General features: G+C 39.9%; 1 protein-coding gene across 1 annotated transcript in view; it reads right to left on the bottom strand.

Moving 5' to 3' along the window:
• KCNH1 (potassium voltage-gated channel subfamily H member 1) overlaps positions 1 to 25461 on the bottom strand; it is a 173082-nt gene that overhangs the window by 128427 nt on the left and 19194 nt on the right. The window contains exons 4-6 of the mRNA XM_088161207.1: positions 23202 to 23330; positions 15525 to 15643; positions 7426 to 7818 (exon numbers count right to left, since the gene is read on the bottom strand). Coding sequence (XP_088017333.1) covers positions 7426 to 7818; positions 15525 to 15643; positions 23202 to 23330 — 641 coding nt within the window. The remainder of the gene's footprint in view (positions 1 to 7425; positions 7819 to 15524; positions 15644 to 23201; positions 23331 to 25461) is intronic.

The raw sequence follows: 25461 nt of genomic DNA, 5'->3' as shown, positions 1-25461 counted from the left end.
TGTGGTTTTCAGCACTGAAGAAAAGAGATCTCTAGACTCTTGAAGTTTATTTTAGACAGACATCTGTGAGCTTGGTTAGAACTGGGGGAGAAACAGCAATAATTCATGTGTAAGAGCACAGGGTGTGGGAAGAGATGGGAAGGCTGATTTTTCATTTGTAAAACTATGTCCACGCTTGCCTTACATGCATACATGCACACTCAGAAAAAAAAAATGAAACTAGGAAACAAACTATTTTCCTTTTACTTTATGAGGAAGAACAAGAATAAAGGTAACACATAAGTAACCTAAAGGAATCCTACTTTCAGTGCAATTAAAAAATTACCCCAATAGACAACAATCTGCTTTCCAATGCTTCTGATTAAAACCAACAGCCAGTTCCAGACGCTTTTTACTTATCTCAAAGAGGCAAAACACCCAAATAAGGCTTAGTGTTATTGGCATCTAATACTTCTCCATCTTCCCAATTCTAATTCCATCCCTAATATGAAATAGACTACAGAGCAACCACTTAGCTACTCAAACAAATATCCTTTGTCATCTCATCTGACTTTCTGCCTCAGACCAATACAAGTGCGCTGAATGGGGAGAGGAGAGTAACTGATCCCTGCCTCTGGAAAATGCCTCCCTTTATATGCAGTGTAAGCCTCACTCTAACAGCAGCTTTTTGAAATAATTCAGAATCTAATATATTCAATTAGCTCTCCTTCTTGGACAAAGGCTATCACCATATATTATCACTCAAAATGTAATTCAGCGTTGTAATTCTTTTAGCCTGATACAGATTGAATAACTTATGTAGACTACTATTCTCTCTTTAACAGAATGATAGATCATGTCTGGCCTTTCAAAGCTACAAAGAAGTAGCCCTGAAATCCAATAACACCCTTACTTATCTGTGACTTAGCAGAAAGACCAATCTGAACATTTGGAGTGTAGAAGAACAGGAGTCAATTGGCATCTCAACAGCCTCAGTAGAACCTACAGAGAAGGTCAACACCAGGCAGGACACAGCAACACATCCTGCTCTGGAATTCTCTTTTGGTAGGGGCTATCCATCAGCAGCAGCAGTCTCTGAGCCACCAAGGTGTATGAGCCTGGGTAAGACCAGGGAAGGTAGCAGAATTAAAATAAACTCAACACCTGAAACAGGCTTACAGCACAGGAGAGAATTTAATTCTGAATGTCTTCCAAGGCATAAGAGCCATGCAGTGCCTATATACATCAACACAATTTTGAAAACTAAGGATTTTGGGGGGGAAAGACAGCCTGCCCCTTCACAGGGTAGCTTTAAAATGGCATGTGATGGATAGCATGGAGGTTAGGTTTTTAAGGAAGAAAGATGGAAAAACTCCTATTTGATTGGAAAAAAAATGAAGGAGGGAGGTGGTGATGTAAGGAGATGTGGAACAAAGCAGACAAGAGAGACACCCTCACTCGAATTCCCAAGAGACTATGAACAGCAAGTGCTTTTTCTGCCTTCCTGGTTTATACCCTGGCTGTGCACTTTACCCCAGGAACCTGCTTTAGACCATTTGCATTTCCCCAAAATACTCCTTCCACCTCCCTGTTTGCTAAGGAATGATTCCTGCCTGGCACAGCCCTCTGGGGCCATGCTGCAGAACAGAGGCACTGACAGAAGTCAGACAAGCAGCCCTCCTCCTCCAGCATTGCTTTTCCTTTCCATTGCACTCCCCTTTTTCCACAGTTCAACCCTGCCAAGCTCCTTCTGAAGCTCCAAATACCACCTAGGAGCCACAGCAAGGACCTTCCTAGCCATGCTCCAAGGGTTTTGGGCAGGTTATGGCCCCCAGCACACCCCTCCCCTGGGCTCTGTCCTTTTCCTCAGGGGCTTCTCCCACGGGGACACCCAACCAAGCAGACTCCCCTCATCATCACACCCCCAATCCAAGGACCATGTTCCAGCCCTCCCCCTGCTCCACCTGGGCACAAACCACCATTAATTGATCCTTCCCCAGAAGCCCCAGTAGGTGTCACCCAGTCCGCAGGGTCTCGCATATCCCTCCCTCTGCTTTCATCTCATCCAAGAACCACGATTTGCCAACATTTCCTCTGTGCCTGGATCACAGTCCGTGATACACAGCTGGGGTTTTTTTGTTAAAGACATTACATAAAAAGTAGGTTATGACTACTTTAAAATTTCAATTAGCCATAGAAAATTATTCATTCATTACTAGATTTAGCAATGGACTCACATGCAAAATACAGCACTGCCTCATTGGACAGATTCAAATAAGAGTGGTGAACTACTCTTTCAAACAGATTTCATGTTACTCAGCTGTTTATAGTTTAAAAATACTTTTAAAATTCTATTTTCCAGTTTGCAAAATTCATCTAACAAAATATTTCTTTATAGGTCCCAGTTTATTTCATAAAACTGTAAATATGATCATTAATTCCCTTGCCCCTCATTGCATGCAGTGGTAAAAAAAAAAAAGGGAAGTTGCATGCTTTCCAGTGTAGCCACTTCAGTAATTCCTAAATAGCTAATTTGTATTAGCATGAGAGATTATTCCATTAACAAGGTTTAAATTAATCTATTGCAAAAGTACTGCCTCAGAGAGTTGCCAACAATTTGACCAGCAACACATTCATTTTTTCCTCTCTCAACTCACTGTTTACTTTCCAGCTACACCACACTCACTTAGCACTAATTATCTTCATTTACTTCTATTATTCTGTTTTGTATTTTTTTTCTGGGACTTTTTTTTATCATCCTCATAACTGTTGGCCTTTCAAAGCTGTAAATCTTCTTTGCCTACATGCTAGCTTCTCTCCTATTCATTCACTTAAGTGAGCACTGATCGTTTATATTGAATGTATCTTTCCTGATGATCTTTTACTATACATTTATTTCTCTTCTACCTCAACTAATAGAGTGATACATGGTTCTCAATTTGGCATCAGCCAACAACTGATCACAGTGCTCTGCTCAAACACATATAGCAATTACTACTGCAAACTCCCTACTTCAGAGATTTATATGGTGGTGACATGACTGGATTCCACTCCTACCGTGAGATTTCACAACAGCATCGCATGCAATAAGTCAAATTTTTTCCAATATAAATTTATATCTTATGGCATTATGGATAAAAACCACATTATAAAATTGCTCAAGCTGACACTGCAAAAATATGCTTTGGAATTCAAAGTCTTAAATTGCACTGTTCTTGGCAAAAATTGTGGAATTTTCTTTAAGCCTGGTTTTTGTTAAATTTGCTGATTGATGTCTGAACACAAAAAGATAGATAACATTATCCCTCAAAGTAGGTGGTATTTTCTTAAGTAAGGAATAATACTAATTACTGTAAAGAATTACTGACAAATGCTATTTTGATCATTCACATTTGAAAGAGACTAACACCACATGTTTCAAGGGCTGTTTAAATTTTAGACCAATATTTTCTTCTCTTACTCAGGCTAAATTACAGCATGATGTATTCTCTTAACAATAGAAAGTTCGAGCCTAGCATTAAGCTGATTCATCAATCAGTGGTATATTTTCTTCTGTTGAAATTCTCTCAGGTCAAGAAAATAATTAGTATTTAACTGCATAATTCACTTCCCATATATAAAAGCCAGGAGAAACATCCATAACTTTACTTTCATTTGGGTAACAACAGAAATTTCTCTACAGCTATTCATTTCTTCATTTGTTGAATTCTGCTCATGTCTGAATATGAAATGCTGTACTGTCTCTTTGAGCACAGCACTTGAGATCAGTCTCTTATATAATTATATAGCCTTGAACAAAGACATTAATGTTTTTTCTTTCCTCTTCCATCTGTAGAATGTGGCTATTCATACTTAAGTGCCTCTTGAATTAATTGTAGTTATTAATAGTTGTATTGATTAATAGTTAATGAATTCAAATTATTTTTATGGACAAAAATATTCTCAACCATGCGGAGATGAAACTGGAATTTCGATTATATTGAAAAATGTGAACTGAAAATATACTAATGTTCCAAACTGCAACAAACCCAAAGAATTTTGAAATTGTCTGAAAACCACAGAAGCTGCACTCAATTCTGTTTCAAGAAAATATTTTCTGTTATATCTTATAATGGAATAATGAAGTAAATTGCAAAACAAAAAGTTACTTCAAAATAGAAAACAAAATCCAATATCAGAATTTTTTCAATTGAGTATCTGCTTGATAAAAATACTGATCAGCTGTAGTTTCACCTATTACAATTAGTGGATCATTTTAGAGATGACAAAAATGGTTTCACTATTAATCTAGAGATAAGTCATAGGACAGTCCCAAAACTGCCTAAAGAAAAAAAAAAACAACCCAAACCAACAAGAAAAAAAAACACCAAAAAACACCAAAAAACCCCTCAATACCCTATTATACAGTTTTTTACTAATTCAGTGCTGCAGGTCCTGTGTCCCTTGCAAATCAATTAGTCTCCATCACAGTAATTACAACATTCTTAGGAACAAATTGACTTGTCAACTTAGTTCCTCCATGACATTCTCAGTCTTCAGTGCCTTTTTTTTTAAGAGAAAATGACAGCAGACAGCAAAATAAACAGGTTTCCACCTGGCCCAGTCCTCCTTCATTATAGGGACTGCAAAAAAGTCAGGATTCTAGTTCCCCTTGTTTAAAACCATATATGGAAAACATCAGATCAGGAAAACAGCAATTCATATTCTTCATCTCATTTTATCACCACTGTCGACATTGGGTTTCATTTCATCTCTGGCCATTTTTAAAAGAATATTCTTATTAGGACTTAAAAAAAATTCCTGCAGCAGCTATGGCCAGCTACTGACTCCAGTGCCATGGTTCCAAGGGATTTCCCTCTACCAAAATTAAAGTGACACACAGATCACAACTCAGTTTGGTTATTTGCATGTTGAGCAGGGCAGCCTTGCACCTGACTTAATCCAGCTGCAAAGTTATGTGGTGTATAATCCAGGGCAAGAGAGAGGTAAATTTAAATCAGCAAGAAAGGAAGGCAGTTGACCCACAAGGGAATGAAAAAAAAGATAAAAGACAAAGATTTTCTGCTTTCAAGATTCCTTGAATGTGGCTTTTATTTTTTTCTTCTTTAATAAAAGATTATCTTTCTCTCTACAGGCAGTTCTTGAAACAGTGATCACCATATACCAAACCTTCTCCTGATATGCACTCTGTTATTCTGCTGGCATTGCTGGCAAAACCCCTCAGGTCCCATAAACCAGCTTATGAGTCCTCAGTAGAAGCATGGCAATTTACACCAGTGGAAACTCTGCTCTAATGATTCTACAATGATTTATCTCAGCCAAAAGGCAGAAGCCACTATGGGAAATGCAGATGTGAACAGTCTTGAAAGGACGGCATCAAGAAAAATCTTGATTTTTTTTTTTCCCTTGGGCACAATAGTAGAATAACTAAAACCAACAGTGTTATACTGATTAAGGAGACTTCTGAAGAGCCAGGGAAAACTGAAGTACCAATCAGGTTCTCATTGCTACAAGGCAACACTGAGATGGAAAACCTGCAGAAATACAAACTCACACAAGAATTTCTCTGCAGAATTGCTACCATGAGTCCAAAATCATCTGTGCTCAGTTCGATGGCTGTCACAGCCACTGCTACAGACATTTTCCTCAGGGATGTTCTGTAGGTCACATCACCAGTCTAAAGTCAAAAATTGTTCCTTCAGCAAAATCTTCACCAGGTTGCTTCTATCTGCTGTAGGTGAGAAAACCTTCCTTCTTGGTTTGTTGGTTTTTGCTGGGTTTTTTCCTCTCTTGCTTTGTTTATTTTTAAATTTTATTCATTATTTTTACTGTTTCTATCTAAATGTCAGAAACTGACATATGGCCATTCCTTCCATCACTCTATCAGTGTCACAGCAAAATAATATGTGAAAGCCCTGAAGAATAATCTGCAGTCTGGGTCTTTCATATGACAAACAAATACTTAAGGACAGGTCTCACAAGGCTTTTTTGTTTGATCTAATTTGTGTTATTTCAGTCTGTAGCTTGATATAAAATGAAAACTTCTCTAGGGAATTAAACATCAAATAGTATCACATTTTTCCACTGCATTTAATGGTTTGCCTACCTGTCCTCATGTCATTGAGAAAACCATTTAAATTTTATAAGAAATAGTGGAATTAAAAAAAATAAGGGGGTTTGGTTTTGCCTATATTTCACTTGGCATAGTTTTATTTTGATAGCTAGGCTGTCCTCTGTAACATGGATATATTTTAACGGAAGTAACAAAATTAAAATTTTACACGCTAAAATTTAAATACTAAGCCCTGATGAGGCAGGTATGTAAATCCCTCTCCTTCTCTGGAGGTATTCAAACCCACCTGGATGTGATCCTGTGCAACTTGCTCTGGGTGAATCTGCTTTAACAGTTGGGTTGGACTAGATGATCTCCAGAGATCCCTTCCAAGTCCAGCCATCCTGTGATTCTGTATCTTACAACTTCAGCATGTGTCACAGATAAACTCAGACACATAACTAGTTGATGATTTTATAATGTGCAACCAGAAAGCAGACTGGAATCCTCTTTAAGATTTTATTAAAAATTCATTTACTCTCTGAATTCTTTAGGCACGGAACTTTAATGGATTTACCTTAGGAATACTTTCTTGGCAGACAGATCCAAAAAAACCAAGCAGTTAAAAAATACTAGTTTTCTGCATTTAAGTGTCTAAATGTTAGTTCTTTTGGTGGATTGTGATCTATTCCCAGAGACATTAAGAACTAAGGAAGAGTCTAGATTTCCAGATTTCTCCCTACCCTTTCATTTAATTATGAAATTACCAAACAAGCACCTTCAATTGCTTCACCTTCCTCTAAAAATACTGCTGCCAAACAATGCTGCACAGATCACCAAGTATCCACACAGTGCTTTCTGGTACTCTAAGACGATTCAGTGAGTCACTGCCTGCCTCTTTGCCACCTGCTATAGTGTACTAGAAGTAGCAGAGAAATATGTATTTTATTTCCCAGTTGTTCCTGTGAAGAATTTGCATTAGCAGAACTACCCTGATCAATCATCAGTGAAAGCAAGCACAGCCTGTCCCAAGAAACTGTCCTGACACACAGCTCAGACTATTCCTTGTAAGTCAGATGGAGCAGTTTTCCTCAGTGCTGTGCAAAGGTGCTGCTGTCTGCCTCTACCTGTCTGTCCTCCTGAACCCTGAGGATGCAGAAAGAATGAAAATAAACATGGATTTTTAACACCAAAAACTACAGCAGCAATTAAAGAATGAGCCTTCTGGCTAGGACTCATAAGCAAACTTCTGTGCATGCTGTGGGTGGCTACCAGACACATATGTACAGTAATCCAATAAATTTAAAAACATGAATTTCTTTCCTCTGTCCCACACCTCCCCCCCGAACCACTGAGTAATAATTAATGAATGAAAGTGGAAGTGGTGTACTGACCTCATCAACATTCTCAAATGCATTGATGACATCATATGGCAGGCAGGAGAGCAGGTCGATCACAAACCAGGTCTTCAGGTAATTCATGCGAATCAGCTTGGGGTCAGAGATCACCTCTCCTGCCGGCCCCACAAAGGTGGTGTGGAAATTAAGCACAATGTCGACCAGAAAAATGACATCTACAATGCTGTCAACTACCAGCCATGCCACGTTGTTCTGTTTGGTTTTAAAGGAGACATTGTAAGGGACCAAAATAGCAGTGTAGAAGGTTAAAATCAAGATGATCCAGTCCCAGGTAGTCTTGAATACACAATAATGCAAAATTATATGTGGTGGAGTCTTTGGTGCCTCTTGTTTGTACTGTGGGAGGATTTCAGAACCCAGCTGCAATACCTGTAGTCAGAGAGATTTGAGAGGAAAAAGAAAACATGCTTAATTTTTTCATGGTATTTTTCACACTGTAGATTCTCAAGCTCAGTACAACAGTTCATAAAAATTCATGCCTACTAACTCCTTTTATCACCACCAAATGGTAAACAAGCCAAGGAAAGTATTCTGTTACACAAATCAGCATCAAACTAAGAACAGTTGTTTCTTCTAATGCCATTAATTATTTTTTGGCACTAACGTGTGAAGTGCCCATGAGAAAGAGAGAAGAGAGAACCTCTTTAGCTATCTAGACAGACGAGACAGAAAAATGATGGGCAAGAATAGGCAGAAGGCTGGTGTGAGTAAAAACTGATGGCAAAACCAGGAATAATATCCAGCTGAGTTCCAGTCCAGCAGCAAGACCCCTGGACCTCATCTTTTTCCAACACTGGCTATTTAACTCTTCACTATACCATGTCTGAAAGAGTCTCATTCTACAATCTATCATGAATGCACAGGCCTTTCTTCCTCTTCTCTGGGCTGTGCAGGTCCAAAGCCACGATAGATATCTATCATTAGCCTCAATAAACTCATTTTTATGAATGAAAACACTTCACCTTTTCATTCAGAGAAGTTAAATGTCTTAACCACCTGATGATGTAGAATCATAGAAAAGTAGAATCATTAAAGTTGGAAAAGACCCCTAGGATTGTTGAGTCCAACGATTAACCCAGTATCACCGTGGTCTCCAACAAACCATGTCCCCAAGTGCTACATCCACACACCTTTTGAACCCTTCTAGGTACAGTAATGCCACCATTCCCTGGGAAATCTGTTCCAATACTTGACAACCCTTTCAGGGAAGAGATTTTTCCTAATGTCTAATCTCAATCTCCTCTGGTGCAACTTGAGGCCATTTCCTCTGGTCCTGTCATTTCTTGCCTGGAAGAAAAGCTGGATCTCTCCCTCGTTACAACCTCCCTTCAGGCAGTTGGAGAGAGCCAATGGTCCCCCCTGAGCCTGTTTTTCTCTAGGCTAAACAATCCCAGCTCCCCCTCATCAAACTTGTTCTCTAAACCCTTCACTGCCTTTGTTGCCCTTCTTCAGACATGCCCCAATGCCTCCATGTCCCTCCTACTGTAGGGGCCTCCAAACTGACCCCAGGATTTGAGGGGACCTGCCGAGGCACACTGTTGAGTTACACTGCAGTTGGGTCTGAATTCAGAAAAGCACTACTGCAGAAGATGATCTGCCAGCATGTGTTTTAAACCCTGGGCCTCAAGCTGAGCACATGCTGACACTGAGCACTGTTTTACGTAACTGCAGTCTCAATCACTGCTGCCCATTTTATGTCTGTTCTCTCTCCAGTTCTGTCCACTGCTGCAAAAACAGTATTATCATGTATGCAATTCTTGGGAACTCAAGTTTCTTTCACATACCTATGAATAAGAATGTGTTTGTTTATCTGTATGGATATACATGAGGGCAAAATCAACCTCAAGAACCTGTGTCCAAATAAAGAGAAGTTAAATTTTAAAGCTAATTTTACACTGGATGAGTTATGAATGAAAACTGAAAGGAACATGAAGACTTGCTTGAGTGAAACGTGTTTTGTAATGCCAAACTCACAGAACCCGTGAGTAGTATTTAGGAGCATGGTTCCTTTTCCACACTTATTTACACATAGTTCAGAGCAATAGGAAGCAGAGGAGGAAATTAAATGGTGGCTTTTCTCTGGGAAAAGATAAGACAACACAGCTAGAATAGAAGGATGCCTTCCTTTCATGCTCCTTATCTCAGCTTTTTTAATGTCAGTTATTTAGACATGGATTTTATCTGCAGGCTTTTTTGAGTGCCTTTTTTTTCCTCTTCTTCTTTTTTTTGGTGAACTGGTGAGATTTTTTCCAACAGTTTCAGCCAAAGGGGACAAAAGAAAACAATCAGCTACAAAAGTTCTACTTGGACAAAACAGTCTCAGATGAGATTCCCTGCTGCTCTGAACCTCACATAATCACTTACTCATGTACACAACAGGGGTCAGACACTGTCAGATCACAGTTCCTCACACATGTGTAAATGAGAATGGGAATTGCAAGCCTGCTGACTTTGAGCACAGTATGTTCTCCTGAAGAGAATTAACATGACCTGCTCTGACAGACCTGCATGTTACCACAGAGGCACTAAGAGTTTTAAAAAAATTCGATTTAATAAAATAAGAGGACTCAGCATTTTTGTTTCACTGAGTTTCTAGAATGACAGCAAAGAGGAGAAAGGAACATTTCACCTGCAGACCCAACTAGGACTCAGACATGTTACTGCAGTATTACACAGTCTATTGATCCTGACCCTGATTCATGTAGGTTCTCCCTACTACCAAAACCAAAAAGGGAATTAAGCTGTCCTGTGTTGAGGGGAGCTGGAAGCAGCACAAGGCACATGCAGTGCAGAAGCCACTGGCCAGCACATGCAGTCCCCAAAAGTCACTGGTGTGACTGGAAGAGGCAGAAGTTGTGTGTTGAGTCTGTGTGTGTTACTCAGAGCATCATTCCCTTCAAGGCTTGTTTGCAGTCCCAGTGACAGACGTTGTGATGTCTTTTCCCAACAAAAGCTCTAGCCCAAATCAATATTGCAAATACCTCCTGCCCTCCTGTTTGCACATTGCAGCTGTACCCAAATCACTTGGAAAGCAATGAGTTACTGCTGTTTTTTATGAGGCTCTGCATGAGCAGCAGCTCTAACATAGGATCCTAAGCCTGAAATATGCTTCATTGGGCAAGGAGAGTCCTCTGCAATACACATTCACTGGAATAATTGATCAGTAAAACTAAGCACCTCCATCACACAGTAACATTTTTCATTTAGTGGGATTTCAGTCCTAATGCTCAGACTTTACTGGTGTGGTGAGACAGGATGACCCTTCAAATGCAGCAAGAAAGCATAATTGCTTCTTCTGCAATCACAGGCCTACTACAGCTTATTTTTTTAGCCCTTGGTATTACATGAAAAAGTCTAATGTTTTGGTAACTACTCTAATCAGTACAGGAACCTCAACCATGAAAAACTGAAAAAAAAATTGTTTGCTCTTGTCAGATGGTTCTTACTTATACAACTTATACATACGTAAGTTCTAGACTAAGAATTGTATAATGCACTCCATTTTGGTCACTGCTGCTCTCTGTACTCCAAGAATTTGTGGAAATTTTGCACTAATAAAACTAAATTTACTGGGAAATATACTATGTATACCTGCATACCGAAAAAGGGGAAAAGGCAAGAACAATCTCTGTTTGGCAAAATGAAGGGGCTAAATTATGGTGTCCATTATTCTGTTGTAAATAGAAAACAACATTAAAATAAAGCCAGTGGAACTACAAGGATGCAAAAAAAAAACCAGCAGAAAGCAGAAAAAAAAGCAGACTTCTAGCTCCAACTCGTTAAGATAATAAACTGCTGCTTCAGTGTTTTTAAATGTCATCACCAAATACAAAGCACCCTCTTCTTGCTTGTTTGAGATTCAAGGGCTATGGCACAAGAAAATAAAAGGATTGATGATTGATTGATCTCCTTTCCTTTCTATTTAGAAAGTAAACATACTCTATCTGAATAGCTAGGGACCTTATTAATAAGTCTTTTGAACTTCTGTTACCCCCCGGAGTCTCTGGTGAAGCCCTGCCAATGGTTTTTTAAAGAGACCAGGGGCTTTAGTTGGTTTCCAGCAGAAGGATGTGCACCACCACTGTGGGCACCAATCCTGAATGGAGGGCCAGGAGTCAGGCATCAAGGAATGACACAGGGATGCCAATCACTCACCAGATGGGGAAAGCCACCAGCAGCAAGCCTTTGGGTGGGCTGGAGGTGACAAGTTCTAGCCTGGGCTCGCTCTCACTACATCACTAACACACACCTTTGTAAAATCACCCCATCTTGCTGGCACTGCCAGAAATGATTTCACAGCCTGAGGTGAAAGAAGGGCACTGCCCCAGCTCACACTGTCACTCCCAGCAAAGGCAACTGGCTTTGCACACTGCCTGGCACTGCCAGCCAAGAGCTTCCAAAGGCACCAAAATCTTCATTTCACTGAAGGAAGAGAAACACACCTACAACAAAGCTTTATAATCTCAGAGAACAAGCGTGTGCCTTTATTGTAAAGCACAACAAAAGAGCTCAGTACTGCACAGAAACCATGGAAGGAGGTCCACAAATCTTAGTGCTGAAGATCAAAATTTTGTCAGGTCACTGCACTGGAAGTTACAAGAGCTCCTTTCTCCAATTTTCATGCCAAAGGCCACACGGAGTCTATTTCTTCACCACCCTTGCCCCAACACACACATCACCCCCGGATCATCTGGAGATTGAGAGCTATAAACCCAATCTCTCTGCACCATCCAGCAATCCCAGGTCCATGCAAAGTACCCTCTGCCCTATTCCAAGGTGCTCCTGCTGCACTCCAGCCTCTAGGGAGAGTAGTGCCAACCTGAGACAGGTTTGGTGAAGCAGTCAGGTGTGGTTACACACCCACATGAACTAACCACATTCAAACTGCTTGTAAAGAGACTTCTCCGGGAGAGGAAAAAAAACAAACCCCAAGAGACTGTGAGTACAGAACTAAATAAACCAATATGCTGAGCTTCCATTCATGTGCACTGGACAATTTTCTGAATAATTGAAACAACTCTGGTTTTGGAAGATTTTTCACTATTATGCAGTTTTATCATAGTAAAAGAAATATTTATTTCAGAAAATTATTAATGAAAGTATTATTTCAGTTACTTATTATTCATCAGATAATACAGCTGTATTATCTGCATTTATTATTTGTGGTAATGATGCATGATGCTTTAACAGCTCCCTAATGCTGGAGAGTTTATTCCAAGAGCAGAAATGCCAAATTTCATCATGGGTTTTACAAGATTGTGTTCTTTTTTAAACACAGCAAGTTGCTTTTTTTTTTATCCTATTTTTTTTTACAAAATGGCAAATATATCCCAAGTCAGGAGACATAAATTGCATCAGAAGTGGTTACAATGATTTATTTATTTTTAAGACTGTATGACTGGGGGGCAAAAAAAAGCTAACACATAAACACTCACTCATTTCCAGCTTAATCTCTCCTTTTCATGTTTTCAATTGCACCTATTTGCTTTCTCTCACTCTCCCTTACTTTTGTTTTCCCAAGCACCCACATAAATTGCTCCCAAGCTACGGGCTAGGAGCTAAGCCTCAATATTTTGATTGGCAGTTTAATGGCAGTTAAAAGTTCCTGGTAAACAGTGTTAAAAAAAAAAAATGGCAGAGGTTCCATTCTTAAGCAGTGCTGCTAAGCACCATTATAATTTCTCTGCTTTTATTTCTCATAACTATCATATATTTTTTAATTTTGACACAGTTTTGTTTGCCCAGAACTGCCTGGCAAAGGAGCAGAACACATAAGCTAAGACCATAGGTGCAGATGACACACATATTCATTCAGCAGTGACCAGGAAGAGCCATCCCTACCATCAGCTCCTTGGCAATTAAGCAAAAGAAATGCATCAGTTGCTTTACAAACTCCTATTGCAAAATGTTGTCTCACTTACCTAACACCCTTGTGTTAATTGCATAATTAATTTGAGTAGTTTTCATATGACTGCTATTAGAGAAGTCAGGCTAAAAAAAAAATCTGTGCCTACTGGCAAAAGTCAGAGACTGAAGCTTCACAGACACTGCTTGTGTTATCCATGGCCCGTTAGTCTGTCACTAACACCTTTCTTAAACTGTTCCACAAACAATAAAAAATTGTAAGCTGTTGTGTCAGGCTCCAACACCTTGCTCTACTCAGGTTCTAGGATGCAACAGCCTCCCGAGACATTCAAACATATAAGTGATAAATAACTAAGAGCAACACAAATAACACTGCAATAAACGTGGAGCCTTCTCACACAAACAAGATTGATGTGAAATGTCATAGTGAGGTGAGTAGCAAAAGAAAAAGGATGAATTTTAAAATTTCAGATAGGCTACTGCAGGGATGAAGAAAAAAAAATATTTGAAAATACAACAGGGAACTGTTAGAGATCCCATATTCAATATTATCAAGAAACCTTTGCAGAATAAGAAGCCTGGCACCCCATCTATCTTCAAATAAAGAAAAGTGGTCTTGTCTGTATGATTATCTGCACTCTTCTTTCCTCTGGTGTAATTCTATTGACTTAAATGGAATTACTGCAGAAAAAAAAGCTACCTAACATCACAGCTGGGGCTAATGTTCTTTGTAAAATTATGACCGCAATATTCAGTCAGCAATTAAAGAAACTAATTTCAGACATGTACAGTATACACTTGCCCTTTATTATTTGTAATTAATCAATTGGCTGTGCCAGTAAGATTACTTGCAAAGGCTTGTTGAGCACATGGACTTGCAAAAATTTTCAGTAACATCCAGACTGTTGCTAAACAGAATAACCTCAGACCCTTTGGCTTAAGTTTTGCTACCTCCATTTTAGCATTGACTAAAATTCAAGGGTAGAGATCTAAAGAGAAGAAAGGATTATTTGATATGAAGCCTTGAGTAGGATTAGGAGGAAAACTATTTCAAATTCCAGGACACTGAAGCAACCTCAGGATGGACATGTGCTAATCACATGGTCTTCCTGCAGTATGGCTTCCACGTGAATGTCTGTCCCTCCTCTGTGCTAGTATGATCCATGTTACTTCTCTGCTTCCAACAGAAATTGGTTTTCCCTTCTTGAGTTCTTCTGTATGAAATACTGAGTAGGTAAGATCCTCTCTGCAGGAATTTTGCTATTATACGTGATAACAAGACAGGAGATTTTTAGTTTGCATATAAACTAAGACATATACAGCAGAACTAGCAGAGTGTGGTATAACTGACTATATGGAGACCTCATGGCACCCATCAACACCTTACACCTCCAGCTGCACAGGAAGATCAAGAATTACTGTCAAGTCATAGCTGCTGCCATGGCATTCACAGCAGGAGGTAACACAGGACTGCCATGTTATTTTGGCTGTGCTGTCATTAAAACCACATCAAACCTCTCCCCAAGCTGTTTTTACACCAGGGAGACCCTGCCACTGGCCCAGGAGACAGCAACAGGAAACTTGGGACAGTCTCACCCCCCCATGATGAAAGGCTCAAACCCCAAGTGCTTCAAGGGGCCTTCTCTGCCCGGAGCTTATCTCAAAGCTTTGAAAGGCTACTTAAACCACAAGGTCTCATTTTCCTAATATGTCTGCAGTGTAGCTTGTGGCATCTTACAACTGTTCTGTCCATAAAAGCAGTAACTTAAACATAGTTTTTAACCAGTTGGTAATGCAGGGTTGGCATCCCACTGAGAGGTAAGTAGACATAAATTATTTCAGAGAATAACCATATCATGGATTCTCCAGGATTTCCTTGTGTACTAGACTGAGTTTTTCTCACCTCAGTTTTACATAAGTAGATAGTCCAAGATCCTATTCTTATTAAGATCCTCAGAAGAATGGAAACTAAGCAAGAAAGTATTATTTTAATAACACCTAAGACTTTGCTAAGAACACAACACTGCAATTAGGTTACACGAAGTCTTTGGGACACCTGTTTTCATTCTGCTGTCACAGGACACATTTCACAGCACATGTACCAGATTCCCAGGGCAGGGAGGACTGACAGTTCTTAGCTCACGCAGAGAGGACATACCCACAAAGGCTAAAAAATTTCTTTACAGCTTCCTGGGGAAAGAAAAAATTACCTCAGCAAGTCTTGAATGCTTGTGAACGTTCTCTCCTTTCTGCACGCTGGGAGCAAGCTGCTGCAGCACTCCTCTGCTGCTCGTGAGGGCACGGGTCAAGCGGGCAAACTTCCCCCAACCTTGAGAAAACATGCAAGATTGGACACATTACCAAAAAAAAGCTGCAAGTGTACCTCATAAAACGTCTTACAACTAAAGGGAAGAAAAGATATTAAAACAGAGCAATCTGCTTTAATACTGACCAGAAGGGAATATAATTTAACCAAGTACCAGATGAAAGCAAGTCAGAAAATAGGTGTCAGCGTGGTACAGTAATAAAGCCCATGACTTCTGTGACTTTGTATTCAATGACTCTACAAAAATACTGCTACACGAACTGCATATTTTGCAAGGATAAATGTCCACTATACAATAATCTCATATTAAATCTAATGATCAGATTTGAATCTCACTGCACTGCAGAAGACACTCCAGACTAATCAAGATGTAAGGCCAGAGTCATGCACAATGAAAATTACAGTTGTCTGTAAAGTGAATCTGGCCTCAGATGCATCAAGCATAGATCTGGAATAAGTGGAGAAATATACATAAGGTAATAAAAAGCAGAGCAGAAAAGCAAAACAAAATCATTAATTTTACTCTCTCTAAACAAAACGGGAAATATACTAATAGATTTTCTCAAACTCAAATTAAACATTTAGCGGCTTTTGGCAGAGAAGTCATATGCTGAATTTTAATTCAGAGTATTTTTTACAGTGATTTCAAATATCTCTCAAAATAGAAGACCTTCAATGACAGTCAAAAGAGCTAGCTACAACTATAATCTTTATGAGCACTACTTTGCCATAACAGAAAGGCAAAGTATACATCTGGATATTTCTGGTATACTGAAAATATCAGTGCTTTTATTCCCAATCTTGAAAAATGCTAGCACCACCTGGGAGCTCTTGAGCTCCTATTCCTCATCTCCTACTCCAACTAAGGACACCTAGTGCTTTGAAGATGCAGTTTATATCGAGAATCTGGAAAACGTTGCCTACATAGCTTTTTTGTAGACCTTTTTAGGTACTGGAAGGTGCTATAAGATGTCCTTGGAGTCTTCTGCTCTCCAGGCTGAGCATTCACAGCTCTCCCAGCCTGTCTGCACAGCAGAGGTGGTCCAACCCTCGGAGCATCTTTGCGACCCTCCTCTGAACTCGCACAACAGGTCCTTCTTAAGCTGGGGGCTCAGAGCTGAGCAGAGCCCTCCAGGCGTGGTCATATAAGATGGGAGCAGAGCAGAAGAATCATGTCCCTTGACCTACTGGCCACGCTGCTTTTGATACATCCCAAGATACAGCTGGCTTTATGAGCTTCAAGTGCATCTCCCCCAGTCCCGTCCAGCCTCCCAGCCGGCCCAGGCGCAGGGCTCGGCAGTGTCCGGCGCCAGGAGGCCGGAGCGGGATGTGCTCCGAGGGGCACAGGCGCTCGCCCGCTCGCTCTCCCGCCCGGCAGCGGCGGCGGGGCGGGCGCTGCGGCGCTGGCCGTGGTGCTGAAGCGCAGCCAGCGGGGCTTGCTCGCCAACCTCGGCCCCGCAACGCTCCACGGAGCTCCAGCTTCACCCGGGAACTCGAAACCTGCCTCCCTTACCACAAGCAAAATGCTTCTAGTGACAGATAACATAGATAGCTCCTTTTACTAACTCAAACTGGATTGATGAGCAGGGCATTCTCCTGGAAGATGCGAAATTTGGTTCAAAACCTGAGGACAAACTTTCAGTGTGCATTTTCTTCCTAACATTGTTCTAAGATTTGGGCTATTCGGACATACACAGAGAGAGGACGGAAAAGAAGCACCTCACTTGAGCTTTCTTGCACAAAAGCACTGCCAGATAACTCTGGAGCACGAGTTGTGGCTATGAATGCTGAGCACCTTCGGGTGCACACCCTTCTTCCCAGGAGTCATCTTCTTTTGAGAAGTACAACTTAACCCATTCCTCTCTCCTCAGCATCCCCTGCAAGCATCTCCTCTGCCCTACGTGTTGAACATCTCACTTGTAGGTGCCTAAAGGCACACAAAAGAACTGTTTCCACAAACATTAGATCTCACCCTCTACTCCAAACTCTGATCTGAAAGCAATATAACTGTTCCAGGCAAGGGATTGTATAACGAGGCAGGGCTTTTCAGCTTGGCTTTTTAAAGCAGTGTGGATACAAATAGGAAGTACACAGCTTAATTCTCTCCACACATAGGGAGCCCAGCTTGGAGATACACTCACCGCCGTGCCATGGTGTGCCTAAAACCAGGCACTGAATCAATGTGCAACGTGTAAGAATTTCATCTTTAGAACAGAACACTTCTCCTTGTACTGCCTTTTTGGTTTTTGCAAAAGAAAAAGATAAAAAAAATGTGGCAACTCCAACATACAGTTAGACCTGCAGATTGTGGCATAGGAAGAAGAAAACAAAAATTAAACAGAATGCCAGTACTAAACATTTTGAGTGATAATATCTCCAGTAATGCCTGAAAAGACAACAGTTGCATTTATCACAATTTTTCCTCCAGAGCCCTAAGGAGAGACACAGTTAATAGCAGGTCAGTTATCCATCCAACAAAGGCCAAATAACGGACTAAAGCCATAGGACTGAACACAAACACTTAATTTTAAGGGTCATGGAGCTTCCCAAGACAAGGAGATGTGTATGTGTGATGTTCAAAATGGTGTAAGAATATATTGGTGTCAGTCCAGCTAAAACAGAGGGACCACATGATAGGGATTAGGAGTTCTCTTTCAACACAAGCAGTTGGTATAGCCCTACATCCATTGTTTTCCTCTAGAAACAGAGAAAATATAAATTAAATTTAAAATATAATGATCCTAGGGGGCTCTAATATAGACATATATATTCCTCAAAAAAGATAAGCTCACACAGAAGAGAAGAGAGCTTGAAATTCAGGAACCAAACATAAAGCTGGATACCATCCCATGGCAGTGCTTGCCTGTGCCCCTGTCTTGGATTCTAACTCATTTCTATCATTGTTTGGACTCTTTTCTCAGTTCTGCAGAAAATATCATGCACAGACAAAACAACGCGACATTTCCAGCTTCAAAAGGATGGAAAGCCTTCAAGATTAACAGCACTGACTTCAGCACTCCTGCATTCCACGATGCTCTTTCAATTTTCCACCATTTCTTCACAAAAAGGTGAATAGAAATTGCTTCTGATAACACCCAAGACAAGATGATTATAAAAGCAGTCCCCTGAGATTTGTTTCATGTGGAAATATGGCATTGAAATATACTTTTGTGCTGTGGCATTTAACTCATCAAAACTTTTCTTCTTTAAAGCATGAAGTTTCATTTAACAATGGCCTTAAGTTGAAGAAGCCAATTTTCTGTATTTTTAAGTAAGTCGATACTCAAGCACAACAGCATTTATTATTTATCTGTAGGTAGCTATTTGCTTCCTACCACTCTTCTCAATTCATTCCTGATAACTCAAGAATTCAGACATTGGGAACTGTGGCAGTTACAGAACTCTTGTTACGACACTGCTGATCCGTGACTTACACAATTCCTAGAGTGAGAACAAGAAGCTGTTGTCTGCTAGAGAACAAGCTTGTTTGTCCACAGGTCTGCTGTTCACACAACTGTGTAAATGTGAATAAATCAAGATTCCAGTAGTTCTTGCCTCCACTCGAACCACCTTTGTATTCCCACACATGAAAGATCCTTGCTTACATCCATCCAGCTTCTCTGCAGTGCTCCTTCTCTTTGAAACTTCATGACTAAAACAGTATTATTTTTCCATCTGGACTGGGAAAGCATACCAAAGTTTTCTTAATATACGCACTACTTCCCTTTCATTTGTTTCCTCTTTTTAAGAAAACATTTCATCCAGATGAAAGCAGAATATATCTTAATCAAAATATTTCAAACACTGGCTCTGTTCATATAAATACATCTTTAAAAACAGAACCAAAAATCCTAAAAAAAACCTACCCCAGAAACAAAAAGGGGAGGGGGGGGGAAAGGAAACGTGAATTTTTCCCTGAATTAAGATGAAGGAGACAAACAAAATATTTTTTTGTGTCTGTACTCCTGCTTGTTATGCAAAGGACAGCTTAGCTGCAAAATTAAATAAAGCACCTTCTGCAGAGGAGATGGCAACTGATGATTGCTACAAAGCACAGAAGGCTACATCATCTTGGAGGATAACAACCATTCACTGCTTGATTCAGTGATGTTGAATTTGACCATCTCTTTGTATAAAAATGAAATATCAAAGGCAAAAATTAGGATCCAAAGCTTAGCTTTCAAACTCTTATGAGACAGCATAGATGCATCTTGATATGTTCACCTTGTATTCATACATTCAAAGCCAGGCAAACTTCTTACAAGGTGCTCAGAGTGCAAGCACAGTTTTCATTAGTCTACTCAAATAATTGTTTTGCACAAAGTGATGCATTCCACTTTATACACCATTCTCAAGCACCTCATACTTGGTGTGTTAGATCTCAAACCAGGAGAGACATATACTGACAAAATGCATTAATTCCAAATATAGTATATACTTTAAGATTCAGCTAAGAAGGTGACGTACTACTTGACAAGCCAAATTTAGCTATGCTATAGCTCGATTTTGCCTTCTTCTATTCAAGTAAACCTCGTTTCCCTGATTTTTTTCAAGGGGCAAGCAAACAGGAAAAAGTGGAAAGAGGTTGTTTTAAAATATTATCAACATCACTGACACACTATTTTTAAGCAGTTTTATTTAGAATGCACTATTTTTAAAGCTGCTGCATTTAAAAGCAAGCTTACTTACTTTCCATGGAAGTCATAAAATAAACATCTTCTAAATTATCTGAATCAATTAACAAAGGCTACAATGAGATGTCTGCTTTTAATGTGACTTTCTTGTTTCATCTATTCCAGCGTCTGATATAATTAATCAATAAAAAAAATAGGCATTAAAAATGATAATGGGACCTTCTATCCCTCTGAGTCACCTTCAGATGAAAAATGCCTATTCACCTTTGTGTAGTCAAACACCTGCCATTACAGCTCTACACTTTTCACTCAAGGAGCTGCATCATTTGCAGCTGAACAATCAGGCTTGAAATTGCCAGCAGGTGATAGAAAACCAAGACATACCACAGCTAAGCAGGCTTAGCCTGACAGATTAGTTGCTCTTTATGTAGTGCAAGAACATGATCGATTTAATGTTTTTCTCTACACAGACGTACAGGCATTGATTTTGAAAATCTTAAATACTTTAAACTATAATATTCTGCAAATGGCACATTTTATTAACATATCAGCATCTACAGGCAGCCTATTACATATTAAGTACTCATAAGCATAGGAAACTGATTACTCATACAAACACAGTAAAAGAAAAGTACCTGCTAAGCTGACTGAAGGTGAAAAAAGGAAAAAGAATTGATTTAGCAATCAGTTTTCAGTTCACAGTTTTAGTTTTTCAGATTGAGAGTTCATTTGGGTTGAGAATATGAGAAACATTCCCAAGAAAACTGCCCTTTTCCAAAAGCATGCTACCAAGTTCCTATATAACACTGTACACAGCACAAAGAATATGCCCTCTTCAGAGCTCATGTGTGTTAATGATTCTTAGAACAAGCTAGTACAACTTTACCTTTTTTAGATCTTCCAAAAACATTTTTCCACTCTGTGAATCTTAGAGCCTACTACAGATGATTATCTAACACCCCATACCTGCCTTTTCTTCTTCCTCTCACAGTAGACAATTGCACAATGAGATCTAACATTAAAGACATGGACAAACATGTAAAATTCTGTTTGACAAATCAGCTCGTCCAAGAAATTTCTCATTTAGCCACCAAGTGTTGGCATCAAATTTTGTTATGTGATCCAATATCCCACAACAACATTCCAAAGCTAGCTTACAGCAAGTCAATTATGGAAGAAAAAGGGATAAATGAAGGATGAAAACAGAAAGTGCAGTTCCATTTATATTATGCTTGATTCGTGTATGAAGTGAAAGAGAATTCTTTTACCAGCATGAAACTTCTGCAGCTTTATTAATTTTAGCAGATCCAGAAATAATATTTGCAAGACATTTACTTCACAAGCCCTTCTGTACATAAAGACAAGGCACTCAGGGAAGGAGTGCAGAGCTGTGAATCAGTGGCCTCTAAATAATACATCAGTTCTGTTTGTAACCTCTGTTAGTCACTTTGCCAGTTTCCATGGGCCAGAGGGAGAAATTCTGCTTATCATCAACTCCTCTGCAAGTCCATGCACTTATGTGTAGGTTTAGTGCCTATACTGGTGTAGATGTGTAACTGCTGAGAATTACCATGCTCACTGCAAGAGCAGCTTCATTTCAAGATCCAAAGATTTTAAAAGATAATTAGCATTCCCTTTCTTCAACATGCTTGTATTGAAAAAAAAAAAGTTAATGTTTCTTCGTATTGAAAGTGAAGGACAAACTGCCTATCTGTACCACATTAAGGTATTCCTGTGAAAGCAAAAGGACATAGCTACCACTCCTGGCTGAAAGTCCTGCTTATCAACTGACTAAATGAAGCAAGGGCCTTCACTACCAGCAAATAAATGAGAGCCATCTTTACTGCATCATGCTGATTTATCTGTGCTGTCACTCCTCATCAGGATACAGTGAGGACCACTAGGCAGGGAAAAAATACTGTAGACTCAAACTATCTGACAAGGTGAGGTTTTTTTAGTTTTATTAAAGCAATAAGGAACCAAATAGCATTAACAAGAGAAAAAAATTACCCACATAGCCTGGAAGAGGGTATGTTTGTCAAGGTTGTAGTTCCTTTTTCATGGTAACAGGTGTTTCCACTTTGAGAAACTATGTTTTTAAAGAATAACATTTTGAGAACAAACGTAAATCAGTTCATCTTCACAGCAAGTTTCCTGTTTAATTTAATACTACAAATATTATTAAATGCTACAAAAATGCAAACAACAGGAGAACTTACATCCTTTTTTACCCCGGAGAATGCAAGTCTGCAATTCTCCATAGAGTACAAAAGGTCTATTTCTGACGGGATCTGAACCTGAGGGCACGTTTATGCTGCTGTCACAGCTGAGTTTGCTTCCAAGTTTTCAGGCTGTAGCTCAGCAAAGGGTTAAGAGCAGAACACTGCAGTGCTACTTCACTCACCAGGACAGCTAAAACTTGATTCCACTTAAGATAACTGGAATCTCTTCACACAGGCTAAAGGAAACTAGTCCAGAACTTTAACGTAAGAAATCCCATAATAATGATAAGTAACATCAAGTCAGGCAGAATTTAATTATTCTGGTCTTTGCTAGACTCAGCCAGGGTTAATTCCTCAGTTTTTGCATACAGTTTCACACACAATTTGTACAGGGCTGTTGAGCAACATTGTGAATCCTTGAAGGCTATGCTGGAGAGGTTAAGAGTGTATTTTAAAGGAAGAACAGGACCTATTTACCATGTAAACTGGGCTTTCATTAGCAATGACCCTTTCCAGAGCAGGCCAGAGCAATTTCACTAAAGAAACCAGCAACCATTTCTTGAACAAATGCCATCCCCAGTGGCACAGCTACAAGCTATTATAACATTTAATTCTTTGGCTAGGTATTTACAGGACTTCAGCTCTTTCAAGACCAGGGCAAATAAACAAAAGCAGCATAAATATATAATTGTGAAAAAGACCAACCTTTACATGAATCATCCTCAATGGGCTGCTTGAAAGCCGTTATGTCATTGAAAGTGCAAAGAAATAAAACCACTTTATCCTGCTCATTTCGAATTGGAGCAATTTTCACAAAGAACCAGACAGGTGTTCCTGGAAACAAACACATCAAAGAGTTGGTCAATGGCAGGCAGAACACTAAATGTGCCAGTTTAGATGTTTACATCTCAAATCAGCCATCTCTAAAAGTTACTTTATTGTTGGCTTTTTTTACAAACACCTACTTGGAAAAATAACAAAGCAGCTAACAAGTCTGTTATTTAAGTTCTCTGCTCTGTCCCTGCTTAGCTTTTAAATCTTCAGGAATCACCCTATTTCTGAACTTCACCTGCAAAGTTAACGCTTGAACTTCAGAAATGCTTTGTGATCTGCAAGAAGAATCCCATGTATGTGCAAAGGCTGCACACAACAGTGTCTTGCCGGTTCTTGCAGGATTTGAGAACAGGCCAGCTGTGCCTAGGACAGGAGCATAACACAGAGTCCCAACTCAAGAATAGGACCAGTTTGGTCGACTTTATAATTGTCTGCCAACAGGGAATGCCCTAAAAAAGACCATTCCCCAACTACTACAGTAGCCTATGTCAAGACTCAGACATGTCTAGATTCCAGCCTGGAAATCCCCCCACGGAAGGGAAGTCCTTCACAAGCTGCTTTCCAGCTTGCCTTGTCCTGAGCCTGCTCTCAATCACTCCAGCGTGAAGCACTGAAGTGCTTCACAAGACTCCACTGAATTCAGGAGAGAATAAGCCATTAGGACCACAACACAGGCTGTGTATGGCATCAAGTTGTACTGCATAGAACTGCACCTTTCTAATTACTGCAGCAGATGAACTGCTAATTAAAACTGCTTGAGAGATTAAAGCCTGCAGATCGCAGAAAAAGTTGGTGCCACAACAGAACCCTTCAGATGCTGCTGCCATTTCTCCTTGACTTCTGTCCACACAGATCACCTCGAGGAGAGAATCTGTCAGTCAGCCCTGCCTTTCCACATTTCTGGCAGCTCTACTGAGACTGCTGAGACGACCCTAGTGATACCAATGACATTCCATGTAACAAGTGTCGACCACTCATTTCACCAGACTCACCACACTGCTTTTAGTGATATGTGAGCACAAGCTGATTGGAGGACTCAGAACAAAGCACTTGGCTCCTGTATGCAATAACACGACTTCCCTGAAGGCACCATTTCTAAGTCTGCAGTCTTAACTTTTGACACAAAAAGATGACTTATCTCACTCTGAAGTACTTGGCAATAGGGACACTCCAGATCTCAACCTTCAGGGAGTTTGTACATGGGTTTTCAGACCATCCCTACACCCTCAGAGATGATGAAAACAACTCATTATTGCTTTTGCAAGCACAAGAAGAGACAGAGAGGATTCAGGCTTGCTTGCTGTGAGCAACATTTTTTTTTTTATATACATCCCTTCTGAGCTTTGCTTGGAGAGAAGGGTCTACATATCAGGGGTCAAAATAAGATCAGGATCAGAAAGAGCTTGACCCTCTGGGAAAGCCAGGATGAAAAGCATCACACAATCACTCATGTAGCAAAGTCTATTTGAGAAATAGTGATCTTAGAAGACTATTCCTTTTCCTTCTCAGTCACAGGACCCTTCTCTATGTAATGATTAGACTGTCTTTCACCTGAATTGCTCAGTATTTTAACATGACCACGACATGGTATATTTCATGCAATAGTTTTTAGTAACAAGGGCAACTAGTGTTTCCTGGCTGTCAAAAGGGCACAAGAAAACCTCAGGTATCTTACAGGTTACTGTTCAAAAAAGGAAGCAAAGGCAGCTTTTTTCCCAACTGTGTTAATATAAGAGAAGTTGTTACCAGTGCCTCACCTGGCTGTCTCCCAGCCTCAGTGCTGAGCAATCTTTTCTGGCTACAGAAAGGTAGGGCATCTCCAAAACCCATGGACAACTTCCATAAACCAAGTTCAATTCCTAAGGCTCCCACTGTGCCTGCATGACACACAAGCGGTTTCCAACTCTGGCTGAGATTCCATGCCATATGTACAGACACTTCTATAAACAGCAGGGTCTATGATGCATGGAGGCCTCTGCTCAAAAAGCAGAGCAATCCAGATGGAATCACTGGTGGCCATTTCTGAAATATGCCTGCATGGCAGAAAGTACTCAACGGTCAATATACCTTTTTTTTAAAGAGTTAACATTCCTGAACAATCTCTTCCAAAAAAAGTATGAACAAACAAACA

This window comes from Sturnus vulgaris, chromosome 3 (assembly GCF_052056855.1).
Source record: "Sturnus vulgaris isolate bStuVul1 chromosome 3, bStuVul1.hap1, whole genome shotgun sequence".
NCBI classification, from domain to species: Eukaryota; Metazoa; Chordata; class Aves; order Passeriformes; family Sturnidae; genus Sturnus; species Sturnus vulgaris.
This window is presented reverse-complemented; position numbering and strand designations above follow the sequence as displayed.